We start from the raw sequence: 13,357 nt of genomic DNA, 5'->3' as shown, positions 1-13,357 counted from the left end.
CAGACTAGCTATCCCTAAAGGCCTGCTGGAACAAAACAGTTTTTACATGCCTGCAAAAGCATATCAAGGAGGATGCCACTCTTGCCTCCCTGGGAAGGGAGTTCCAGAGCCTTGGGGCAGCCACTGAGAAGGCCCTCTCCCACGTTCCCACCAGATGTGCCTGTAATGGTGGTGGGACAGCAAGAAGGGCCTCCCCTGAAGATCTCAGGGCATGAGTAGGCTCATAGGGGAGAATATGGTCTTTCAGGTAACCTGGACCCGAGCCACATAGGGCTTTATAGGACATGACCAGCACCTTGAATTGTGACCGGAAACAGACTGGGAGCCAGTGAAGCTGTTTTAGCAGGGGAGTTGTATACTCCCTGTAGCCAGCCCCAGTCAACAGTCTGGCAGCAGCTCTTTGAACCAGCTGAAGTTTCCGAGCACTCTTCAGAGGCAGCCCCACGTAGAGCATGTTACAGTAATCCAAATGGGATGTCACTAAGGTGTGTGTTACTGTGGCCAAGTCAGACATCTCAAGGAACAAGCGCAGCTGGCACACTAGCTTTAACTGTGCAAATGCACTCCTGGCCACCACTGACACCTGGGCATCCAGGCTCATGGCTGAATCCAGAAGCACACCCAAGCTGTGAACCTGTGTCTTCGGGGGAGTGCAACTCCATCCAGCACAAGCTGAATCCCTATTCCCTGATCTACCATTCGACTGACCAGGAGCACCGCTGTCTCGTCTGGATTAAGCTTCAATTTGTTTGCCCTCATCCAGTCCATTACTGCCGACAGACACTGGTTCAGCACCCCAACAGCTTCCTTGGAATTAGATGGAAAGGAAAAGTCGAGCTGGGTGTCATCAGTGAACTGGTGACACCGAATCCCAAAACTCCAGACAAACTCTCCCAGTGGTTTCATGTATGTATTAAATAGCATGGGGGACAAAACAGAACCCTGAGGAACTCCACAAGCCAATGGCTAGGGAGTCGAACAGAAGTCCCTCAGCACCACCTTCTGGGTCTGCCCCTCCAAGAAGGAATGGAGCCACTGTAAAACAGTGCCTCCAAGTCCCATCCCAGCAAGGCGGCCCAGAATACCATGGTTGATGGTATCAAAAGCCACTGAGAGGTCCAGCAGAACCAAAAGGGACACACTCCCCTTGTCTAGTTCCTGGCATAGGTCATCTGAAGCCAGATTGAAATGGATCTAAATAATCTGTTTCATCCAGGAATCCCTGGAGTTGGGAAGCCACCACGCGCTCCAATATCTTGCCCAAAAATAGAATATTGAAGACTGGCTGATAACTATCCAATATGGTGGGTTTCAGAGAGGGCTTTTTTTTAACAAAGATCTCACCACCGTCTCCTTCAGGCAGGCAGGAACTCCACCTTGACTAAGGTACCTGTGTTGTGCCTGTTTTCTATCCCCAGTGAGACTGTTAATAGATTCAGGGTAGTGGTGGTGGTCAAAAATGGCACAGGAGCAAAGATGAAACACTCTTCCCCTAATGCCACAGCCTTGAATCAATCCCAGCTGCTTTTAAGGTTTAAAAGAGGGGATCAGGACATCCATCTGATCACAGATTTTTCACACCACATGAAGCTTGACTCTCACTGAAGTGGCAAGCCTGTGTCTGGACTTTATCACCATGCCCCCTCTTTAATGAGCTTCTGCCGCGCATTAAAAACGTGGTTGTTCAGGCAGGCATTTGGGATGGGTTAGGGTATTTCAGAAAATGTTTTTCCTGTAGAATTTTATTGTTTTAAACTGTTTTATTATATACTTTGTACATCGCCCAGAGTGGCTGGGTGACCAGCCAGATGGGCAAATAATAAATTTAATAAATAAATAAATCACTTCAGACTGAAGATGGGTGCTCATGTGATGGAATGCTCCCCAATTAAAAAACAACAACAACAACCTTGCACACAGATATCTGACATGCCAAGGAGAAGGCTGTTGGGGGTTTGCTTGTTTGGCACAGCAGCATACAGTCATGTGAGCTCCCACCCACAATCTGAAGTGGTATAGCCCAGACCACAGGCTTTCAATCTCAGTCAGGTCTGAGATTTGCTCTTCCCACAGACACTTTAGGAAGCAGGTCCCAAAATGTGAGACAAGGCACACTAATGTGCTGCAACAAATAAATTAAAAAATTAAGGTCTTCCATGAGCCCAAAGTACTGCTCTCCCATCCTGAGGAGGCTGCCTTCTGTATGATTTATTGTTCTGGCCTTGCCTCCTTTAACTCAGCCTCTGGTAGCAGCAGGAATAATTCTGCTGCATCAGATGTGATTGTCTGACTGACTGAATCAATCTTGATATAGACGAATTACCTGCACTCTGAGAGAAATACACCAAGACCAGTGACTCAGGCAAAAGCAACAGAGAGCTGGCTCCTCTGAAGGCAGGTTGGTCTTATTCTTACACATTTGAAAAGTAAGCCTATTCAGGTACCTAAAAGTGCAGTGGTAAATTTTGAAGTGCAGGCAGTTACCATGACGGTCCCCACAGCCATGCCCCCAGGGACAGTCCGGAAATTTAGGCAATTGTATTTACCCATGTGGCGATTCAGGTCCTCACAATCCATCTCAACAGACCAGTTCTAGCAGGGCTTTTTTTTGTACAGCTAAATCTTAATTGCTCATTCAAGACCAAGCCACATGAAAATAGTTTTGCATTACAACAGGGAATATATTGTTGCTGGAAAAATCCATTTCCGCCCAGCTACTTTGAGAATTGCAGCTAAGCTTAGAAGGAACAGGGAAGTCTGGGTGGTGGGGAGGGCAGATGATGTCAGCATCCCTGCTAATAAAAAAAGTGCCAGTGCTGTGTCCCTTTGAGCCCTAACTCAACTACAGGTACCAGAATGACATGTGCCCCTAATTTGGGGGTGGGGGACGAGGGGATTCAGCTATCAGAACTTTGGGAAACTCTGCCTCAGGGCTCTTCCAGACATGGTTATTGTGGGGCCACGGCTGAACCAGCTAGCCACCGTCACTCCTAATTTATGGAGAATCCTAATTTACCAGCAATCAAACTGCAAGCTCAAGATGCTGATAAATTGACATCCTTGGGATCAGCAACTAAGACTGTACTCTGGCCGTTACTACATGAGGCATTTATTGTGCGCTCGTGATTGCCCACTCACGGAGGTTTGTGGGTCCTTTACATGATGTTGTCAACCTCCAGGACATCTCCTGTGGTTTTTCCTGGTTATCCTGCCTTAAAAAAGATTGGAGATATGCTGGAATATAACACCCCCAGCACCCCCACACACAATTTCCACAGCATGTATTGCTGGTGTACTGTGATAATTCCACCACTAGATGGCGCTGTTCCATTGAAAAATATCGAAATCTTCCTGGCAAAGCTGCTGAGAAAGGGCATTTTTTCAATTCCACATCACGTTCATCGTCTAAAGGAGCCAATCCTAATCGCAGCAATGAAATGGAAGCAAAATGCTCCAGTAGGGCTGCAGGATTCTCCCTTAATGTAGAGACACCCTATGTTATCCTTCCCTGTGGAGAAGTTAATCCCACTACTGTCATTGCCATACTGGATTTTCATTTTTTTGAAAATGTCCATGGCCCTATTAAAATGCTGGGGGGGGGTCTGCTCAGCCCAAGAAACCATGTGCCCACCCTTTCCAATAATGCTTATTTTGTACATTTTTTAAAATTACAGGCTATTCCCTTCTACCTGTTCCACACCCCCTTTCCATGCAGTGGGGCAAAGAGAAGACTGCAGATGGCTAGCACTACTATAGTACTGACCTGTCAACACAGCCTTGCTACAGTGTAGCCTTGAGTCTTCCTGGTATGTCTGACATACAGGCAAGCCCCTATATTTCTGAATACCTAAAGTTGCGGATGGACACAATCGCAAATAACCAAAATAATAATGTTAAAAAGTAATGAGGCCATTTGTGCACATAAAACAGGGCTGGGAAAATGAGAAAAAATATTTCCCAGCCCCATTTTTGCACAAAAAAGAAAAATAAATAAAGAGGCTCCGACCTCGATTCGGGTTACGGATGGGGATCTTGGAAGGGGGGGCAGCAGCAGCCGCCCCTCCGAAGTGTCGTTTGGGCACTTTGGAGGGGCTGCCACCGGAAAGGGTAAAGGAGTGCAAAAAAAGGGCTCCAACCACTATCCCCAGTCGGAGTGGGGAGGGGGGCTTAGCAGCAGATAAGACTGGTTCTGCTGCTAAGTCCCCTGGGGTGCTGAGCAGAGCTGGCTGGAGGACTGAGGGGGGGGGAGGAAACAAGCCATGAACTGTGGGTGGTGCCCCCAATTGTCTGTCAGGCGCACCAACCGCGTACTGTGGGTTGTTCACAAAACAACCCTCAGTGCATAGCTTGCCACCCATCATGGGTTAGCATGTCGTGCAAACGTGCCCATTGTGGAGATGTGGACACCACAATGGGGAGTTTAGGGGAAGAGGATAATTTCAGTCAAGCTTCCCCAACTTGGTGCCCTCTAGATGCTTTGGACTTCAATTCCCATTAGCCCCAGCCAGCATGGCTAACAGTCAGGAATTCTGGGAGTTGCCCTCCAAATGTTTTGGACTACACCAGGTTGGGGAAGGCTGATTTCCGGGATCGTGTAAGTTATTTCAGACACTCTGGTTCTTGTAGGCCAAATGTGTTGATGCTTCAGCCCACGCTGGCCCCTGTCAGGAACCAGTCCTCAGCCTGTCTCGCCTTACCTTGCAATTCAGGCTCACCTGAGGCTGCTTCCTTGGCTCCAGCCTCTCAGCAGCCCTTCCAAAAGCAAACAGGTGGAGGTTGCTGGCAGCCTGGCCAGCAGATCCAATTAGAGCTCCCTTGCTGTGCTTCAAACATGTAGTGGTTTCTGCTGTCCCTCCCTGAACAATACTTCTTTTGTATTCCACCTGATCTGTTTGTATCAGGACCAAGGTATGTGTGCAGTCTGTGGGGGTATCCTTCTTCTCTGTACCACTGAAGCTGCTATTTGTTTTCCTCAGCAAGGCAAGTAATAGCTTCAATAGGGCAATTTAGATCAGGAAAATTAGTTATACCCAGTTTACATGTAACGGCAGCAAATTATGGGTTAATTAATCCACCGTTTTCTACTGTTCTCACTGGGTGCATTCTGTGGCCATTTTGAATATTCAACCTCCGATCAGAAGTTGCTACATGACGTCCAAACCTGGACACTATGTCTACGTTTGCACGATCGCCATAGCCCACCATAGCTTATTTAAGCCACGGTGGGTTGTGGCATGTGCCAGTGGCTATTTTGAATATTCAGACTACAGTCAGGGGGTGCCATGCTTTGTTGTGTCATCTGAACCCAGGCAGTGGGGGTTGTTTGAGGGTTAAACAACTCTCTGATAACCCATAGTCTGGGTTGCCGCCGATGTTTTAATGACATGACAGACTATGACAACCCCCACCAGGGGCTGAATATTGAAAATAGCCACCAGCACATGCCGTAACCCACCATGGCTTAAATAAGCCATGGTGGGCTACAGTGATCATGCAAACTGGCCCTATAGGTTAATTGTGGGTTAAACAACCCACAGTTAACCTACAATAAATAGTTAGGTTAACTATGGGTTGTTTAACCCACGATTAACCTTTAGCATCTGGGTTCGGATGTCACATAGCAAGCCCTGATTGGGAATTGAATATTCAAAAAGGCTGTGGAATGCACCTAGCTTGAGCTGTGGCAAATCGTAGGTTAATTAATTAACCCACAATTTGTGGCCATTAAGTACAAACAGCCCCATACCCTTCCCAGCACCACAGTCCTGATCCAATCCCATTCCTGTGGCTGCGAAGAAGAAGAAGAAGAAGAAGAAGAAGAAAACAATTGTTGATCTCACACATCTTGTCTAGTTTGGCTCTGAATCCATGTAAGATTATGTAAGGTTTTAAAAAATGCATTAAACCATGTTTTTCATTTTTTAAGGTAACAACATCAGAATAACAATGCTAGAAAAAGTACATGTCCCTCAGATATAGTTTAACATCTGCTAAGGTACTTAAAATGAAATGCAAAATACATTAATTACAAAAAATTAGAAATGTTTACTACTGTCCAGCCCATACTGAATTTATCACTGTAGTCTTTAATGATGAACAAGCTGCCTAGTTCTGTTTTAGAGGAACTGGCCTATCAGAAGCCCTGCTATCATCAGAGGGTTTTTCCAGACTGGTGGTTCCTAGAACTATCAAATCATTGCTCTCCGCTGTAAGGTACAAGCAGACTTCCTACACTTGGGTGTGAGGGGTGTATAGTATTTTGTGTGTATCCTGCTACGTTCTATCCACACTAGACAGCATAACATAACTATATGTTATATTATGCTGCGGGTGAGGAGGAAAGATTGGAAAGGCAATGTTTTGTTTTTTAAATCAATTTTTAAATTTATTAATTTTTTTCATTTGAGAGCTCTGTTAACTCCGAACCCCCCAGATTAGGATCTCCTCCAAACCTATGCCAAAGTTTTGTGCTAGTTTTGTGCTATTTTTGTGCCACATATCCCCAGTTTTCTGCTGCCACCCAAAGCGTGAAAGCAATACACCCTTAGGTGTGACCTGGCAAATGGTAAAAAATGCACATTCTCATATCAAATGGCCTGGCAAATGATAAAGAAGGCACATTTCCATATCACCTCCGAACCTGTGCCAAAGTTTTGTGCTTGCTTTGTGCCATTTTGTGCCACAAAGCCTGAGTTTTGTTTTGGCACGAAGGGTGTGAAAATGACATATGTTTATGTGGGGCCTGGTGAAGGCTGAAATTTGAGCATTCTCATATCACCTCTAAACCTTTGCCAAAGTTTTTTGTTAGTTCATGCTCTTTTATGCCACAAATCCACGGCCGGCTCTAGGATACATAGTGCCCTCGGCGAGGAGTGCCTTTGGTGCCCCACTCACCCCCTGTAGTCGGTTTTGCAGAGCCACCCAGAGGATTTATGGGGCCTGGTGCAGGGGTTATTTTGTTATTATTTATATAGTGCTTATAGCATTTACAGTATTTGAAGTGTTAAGTGCTTGGTAATGTTGCCTCAAAGAAAAGCTGTATTCCACTGATTTTTACCTAGTGCAAATGACATCAAAGTGGAAATTGAAAAAGAAACATACTTTAAAGCTAATTGATCATTTTTGTAGTTAAAATCCGAACAACCCGTAGAACCTTGAAAAAAAAGTTACAGACACTTGCTTTTTGCCACCCTAGCTCACTGCAGACAGTACATTAAAAAAAAAAAAAACAGCCACTGAGCTCAGCTTGGTATCCCCCTCAGCTCGGCGCCCCAGGCAACCCATCAGCTCGCCCACCCCCAAGGCCAGCCCTGCAGAAATCCCAAGTTTTGTGTTGCCGCTATTTACTGAAGGCTTGCTGAGTTCAATGTGGCTTTCTCCCTTGTGAATATGGGGAGAAGTTGCCCTTTTAAAATGTTTGCCTGCCAGCCAGCTGTTAGGAGCCGGCCAGGAAAAGGTGGCAACCCTCCTATGCCTACATCAAATTCCCCACCCTCCCTTTCCATTCAAGTATAAAAGAGTATTTTAATGACACTGATAGCAGTATTGAGAAGTACTACTGAGATGCTCTTGGGATCCACAAATCAACCTCATGTTTGATATGTATTTCCTAATCCTATTTATAGCCCTAATCCTATTTACAGCCTGGTATTTATAGCCCAATTCTTTGCATGTTCATGCATATATGCTCTGTTACATGTAAGTAACTGTACCTGTCTGGAGATAAGCAACTAGGGTTCACTGACTGTACACAGACTGAACGTTGTGTGTGAGTATCTGTACCTGTGTTCAGATCTACTATTTATGTCTCTCTCACACACACAGAGTATATGAATTGAGTGTAAATTGTAAATGAAATACCCATTCTATGTACAATGACCAGAAATTGTGATCTTGTTCATAGTGACTTGTGATCACCCTTTCTGTCTTTCTAAATGATCAGTCAAAGTCAGCTGATGATATCACCCAAGTATATTTTGATGTATGTGTGTGTGTGTGTGGGGGGAGGGGGGTGTTGTATTTCCATCAGTAGTCTTAGAAATTTTACTTTTACTGTTATCTTTTGCCTTTGTCTTTCAAATTGGACCACTTAAAAACACATTCCCAGTACTGAAACTGTTGTTTGCCTTCTTTGTGAACCCCAATCCGCTATTGCTCTGGGACACTATAGTGTACAGTAAATAAAACTCCTTATAACAACAGCCTTCAATAATACAGATTGCCCACACAGGAGGAAATTTTGCTAGGAAATACTCCTCCCCTCCCTCTGTTCACCTTCTGGATCACAATTTGGGCAACATATATCTACATCATTGAACTGACATCGCTCTCAGTAAAATTTGTAAGGATTTCTTGGAAGGTAAGACCATGTTTGCTACAACAAACATGGGTAAATATGCATTTTGGGGGGATAGGGTTACATAGAAGGAAGTTAGCCTTCTCCTCTTACCATAACCTGGAAAGGGGAGATCCTTTGTTATGGTCATAAAATATCCCTGAAATTACAGCAAAATGCTGCAGCATCCTTCGTAATGTGCAACTGCTACTCAAGTGAGACAGTATATTGTTATGCATTCTTCAAGGTTTTCAAAATGGATGGTGTGGAGAAAGTGGCTAGGGGAGGTTTTCTCTCCCTCTCTCATAAAACTAGAACCCAGAGGGGTCGTCCCATGAAGCTGATTGGTAGGAGATCCAGGACAGATATAATGAATTACTTCTTTACACGGCACATAATTAAATTATGGAATTTGCTACCACAAGATTTTATTTTCATGTTTTTTGTGCCGGCACAAAATCTGAGATTTGTGGAACAAAATGGCACAAAACTAGCACAAAACTTTTGCATAGGTTCGGGGGAGATATGAGAATGTGATTTTTTTTTATCATTTGCTAGGCCACACCTAAGGGTATGTCAGCCTTTGGTGCTGGCACAAAACTCAGGATTTATAGCACAAAAATGGCACAAACCTTTGGCATATGTTTGCAGCTGATATGAGTATGTGAAAATTTACATATTTGCCAGGCCCTACATAAGAGTATGTCATTTTAACGCCTTTGGTGCCAGCACTAAATTCCAGATTTCTAGCACAAAACTAGCACAGAACTTTGGCACAAGTTCGAAGATAGGAGAATGTGAACATAACAACATAAGAAGAGCCATGCTGGATCAGACCAAAGGTCCATCTAGTCCAGCATTATGTTCACACAGTGGCCAACCAGATGTCTGTAGAAAACCCACAAGCACGACATGAGTGCAACAGCACCCTCTCTCCCATGTTCCCCAGCAAGTGGTGTGCATAGGCATACTGCCTCTGATACTGGAGGTAGCATGTAGCCATCAGGACTAGAAGCCACTGATAGGATTCTCCTCCTGGAATTTGTCTAACCTCCTTTTAAAGCCATCCAAATTGGTGGCCCTCACTACATCTTGTGGTACCAAATTCCATAGTTCAACTATGTAGTGTGGATTATTTATCATTCCGTATGCCATCCCTAACGGGATGTCATTTTCCTGCTTTTCCAGCACACAACTTGGGATTTATGGCACAAAACTAGCACAGAACTTTGGCTCTGGTTTGGAGCTGATATGAGAATGTCGTTTTCACGCTTCGGGTGGTGGCACAAAACTTGGGATTTGTGGCACAAAACTTTGGCACAGGTTTAGAGGAGATCCTAGCTGGGGGGTTTGTAGTTAAGCATGTTGCACAAATATATTAGTATTTTAAAAAAATAAGGCAAAAAGAACAAATCAAAACATTAATTTAAACAAGATGGGCTTAAAATGAAGCTGACTAGAAAAGTAATAGTGGATTGTGCTAAGGTACTGGTATGTGACTCCTGAAAATTACAGAAAAGTAACACTGAGCTGATCCACAACTGGAGAGATAGTGCTACTGTTCCTTTTTTTCCAAAGAAGTTGGATTTTCTGAAGTCTTACAAAAGATGAAAGAAGCATGAGGAAAACAGATTGATGATATCATGTAGATGCTCTTAAAAAGTGGGTGAATAAAGCATGGCTATTTCACAGTAAACAACCTTTCTAATCTGCCCTGTAGTATCCAAACTTCCATAAGTGTCTCACCCAGTGTGGCATGGCCTCAAGATCCCGAAAGCTTTCTGATTTCACCCCCGCCATGCGATGGTATTTTTCCATGTCCTCACGCATTTGTAGGTGCTGTGGATTGGCCACGAAGAACGTGTAAGCAGAGGAGACTGCTTCATCCAGTTTCTTCAGCTGTAGAAATAAACAGTTCCATTTAGAAACAAATGTAAGCCACAATGGCACCATCTCAGATTGAAGGGAGGGGGCAGTGGTGCAGCTAGGTAATTTTCGGTAGAGCTGTGCACCAACGGCATCTCAGAATTCTCCACCCTATTTGTGGGCAGAGAAATTCACCAAATTTCTCCAGGGGGAAAAAAATTTCCAACAGTTTCTCACAGGTAGGGTCCACCATTGGCAGGGTTGTAACACAGCTTCTTTTTTCTTAAGCGTTTTTTGTGTGTGCTGTCAGTGCAAGTGGTAACAGCAGCAACTGTGTTGGCAAACTACTTTGGCCATTTTGCATCCTCCACAATGCAGATGTGATGGGGACCGTGTTGTGCCTAGTTCCAGAGAAGAGGTGGAGCAAGTGCTGTGCCAACACTTTCAATTTCCTGAAAATTTTCTTCCCCCATAAGAGGCTTCCATTTTTATGCCTCATTCTCAAGGCATTTTATAATTTGAAGTAAATTTGTTCTGGTGGCGTTTTTGAGTTTGCCTATTCACTACGAGGTGGCCAAGAGTGCTGTGTGTCTTTTCTTTCTATTATATATCTCTGCGTTGCTCTGCAGCCTCCCAGGCTGCCTATAGTTCCTGATCTGAAAAAGCCCTGTGGGAGGTATTGCCTCAAGTTTTCCCCTGGGCTTTAATTGAAGTGCAGGAAGCTGAGGAGGCTACAGGGTGCCATTCAGATGACTGCACAATGGAAGACAGGACACCCATGACGCTCCTCAGCCACCTCATCAGTAAGGTAAGCACCAGAACCAAACCCATGAGAATTTCTCCAAAATTTTCTCCTCCTCTGAATTTCTTTTTGAAAGCAATTTATTTTCTAGCAAATTGAATGAGAACAGTCGGAAAAAAATGTGGAAAAATTTCTCAGCGCAGCACTAATTTTGGACCCTAGACTTAGTGGTCTTATAGGGAGGCCCCTTTAGGTGGCCATGTGTATTACTTCAGTTATGAAGTACACAACTAATATTTCTCTTCTTCCCTGCCCTACTATTCCGTACTTTACAACTGCTTCTACATTCCCAATATGTTGGGGGGGGGGGGGACTATTTGCCAACTCTGATTTAAAAAACAATCATCTGAGCATGGGCAGTTTTGCATTTAAACTCACATAATAGCACAGTGACTACAGAAATAACATGTAGTTTGCTTCTGCTGCCCTGATACTGTTGATAGTGCAGTTCCAGTCGAGGTGTCTGATGCCACCATTTGCCTGATTTTGTACAGCCTAATGATGTGGACAAGGTGCTTGCAGCGATGTGGCTGACCACGTGTCCTCTCAATCCCTGCCCCTCCTGACTAATAAAAGCTAGCCAAAGGGGTATGACTGGGTGGGTCCAGGGTGTGGTGAATGCTTCCCTTCAGGAAGGGGTGGTCCCTGCTGTCCTTAAGGAGGCAGTAGCGTGACCACTCCTGAAGCCCACTCTGGACCCAATGGTATTAAACAACTACTGCCCAGCGCAAATACCCCTTTTTGAGAGAAGGTACTTGAGAGCGTTGTGGCGGAGCAACTGCAGGCACTCTTGGAGGATGCTGATTATCTAGACCCATTCCAGTCTGTGTTTCGATCTGGTTACGGGACAGAATTAGCCTTGGTCGCCCAGATGGATGACCTTTATCGAGAGAGGGACAGGGGGAGTGCAACCCTGTTAATTCAGCTCGATCTCTCATCAGCTTTTGATACCATCAACCATGGTACCCTCCTGGATTGACTCTGTGGGATGGGTATCGGAGGCACTGCATTACAGTGGTTCTGATCCTACCTATGGGGTTGATTCAAAAAGTAACATGGGGTGACCATTCCTCAGCCCTTGGCAGCTGAGCTATGGGTTCCACAAGGTGCCATCTTGTCCCCAATGTTATTTAACATCTATATGAAGCCACTGGGAGCAGTCATTCGGGGATTTGGAGCCAAATGCCATCAGTATGCTGATGACATGCAGCTCTTTCTCCCTGTGGCATCTGAATCAGGAGAGGCTGTGCAAGTCCTGATCAGTGCTTAGACTCAGTAATTGGCTGGATGGGGGACAATAAACTGAAGCTGAATCCTTGCAAGATGGAAGCCCTGTGAGCAAGTGGCTCCTGAGTCCGGGAAATAGGCTCGTTGCCTGTTCTGGATGGGGTTGCACTCCCCTTGAAAGATCAGGTTCGTAGTCTGGGGGTATTCCTAGATCCATCACTGTTGCTGGAGGCCCAAGTGGCCACCATGGCTTGGAGTGCCTTTTATCAGCATCGACTGGTTCGCCAGCTACAGCCTCTCCTAGTCAGGGATAGCTTGGCCATGGCAGTACAGGCATTAGTAACTGGATTACTGCAATGCGCTCTTATGTGGGGCTGTCCTTAAGGCTGGTCCGGAAGCTGGAGCTAACACAGAACATAGCAGCTCTGCTGTTATCAGGAGCTGCCCCGTTTCAGCATGCAACTCCTTTGCTGAGGGAACTGCACTGGCTGACTGCCTATTTGCTACTGGGCCAAGTTTAAGGTTCCAGTACTAATGTACTAAGCCCTAAACAACTTTGGACCAGGATACCTGAGAAAGCGCCTTCTCCATAACCAACCTTAGTCACTGTGGTCATCAGAGGGCATGTTCCTGGTGGTTCCACATGGACCCATGGCCCGATTTGAGTCCACCAGGGCCCCATCAGAGCTTTTTACTCCAGGGCGGCTGCGAGTCGAGGTCCTTCAGGACAGATGACACAGTCACTACTTCACAGCCATCCGTTGCTTTCTCCCAGAAAATGTGGATTTCCAAGGAGGCATTTTGCTGCGATGTTTTTCGTTTGCTGCAGGTTTCCCTGCAGTTGCGAGCCATCTGTCTCTTCCCCAAACTGACTTTGCATTTTGCAGTGGGTGTGTTGTAGGTGTGCATAGTGCTTGAGTCACTCTGTGATGCCCCTTTACTCCCCCCGTCCCTTCGCAGCTGCACAGTTACAGAGGCACAGAAAGGTGTTTTCATTTATTTAATCACACGTTCGCACACTTCTGCAGCTTCATATCTTTGCAATGGTTGCTTTTGGACTCAGTGCCCAAGGGCCAGGGCAGGGGGAAAGGACCACCTTCTCTCTGGCCACCATTTCGGAGAGATGG

At 45.4% G+C, this 13,357-nt stretch overlaps 1 protein-coding gene across 1 annotated transcript in view; it reads right to left on the bottom strand.

The window, feature by feature from the left end:
- The window catches only part of P3H3 (prolyl 3-hydroxylase 3), a 47,582-nt gene that overhangs the window by 31,717 nt on the left and 2,508 nt on the right, over positions 1-13,357 (bottom strand). Inside the window, exon 2 of the mRNA XM_084835186.1 lies at positions 10,082-10,234. Coding sequence (XP_084691312.1) covers positions 10,082-10,234 — 153 coding nt within the window. The remainder of the gene's footprint in view (positions 1-10,081; positions 10,235-13,357) is intronic.

This window comes from Heloderma suspectum, chromosome 2 (genome assembly GCF_057233095.1).
Source record: "Heloderma suspectum isolate Gila_16-S chromosome 2, 16-S_ref, whole genome shotgun sequence".
NCBI classification, from domain to species: Eukaryota; Metazoa; Chordata; class Lepidosauria; order Squamata; family Helodermatidae; genus Heloderma; species Heloderma suspectum.
Note: the sequence above shows the minus strand (reverse complement) of the source record. Positions and strands in the feature narration are given on the sequence as shown.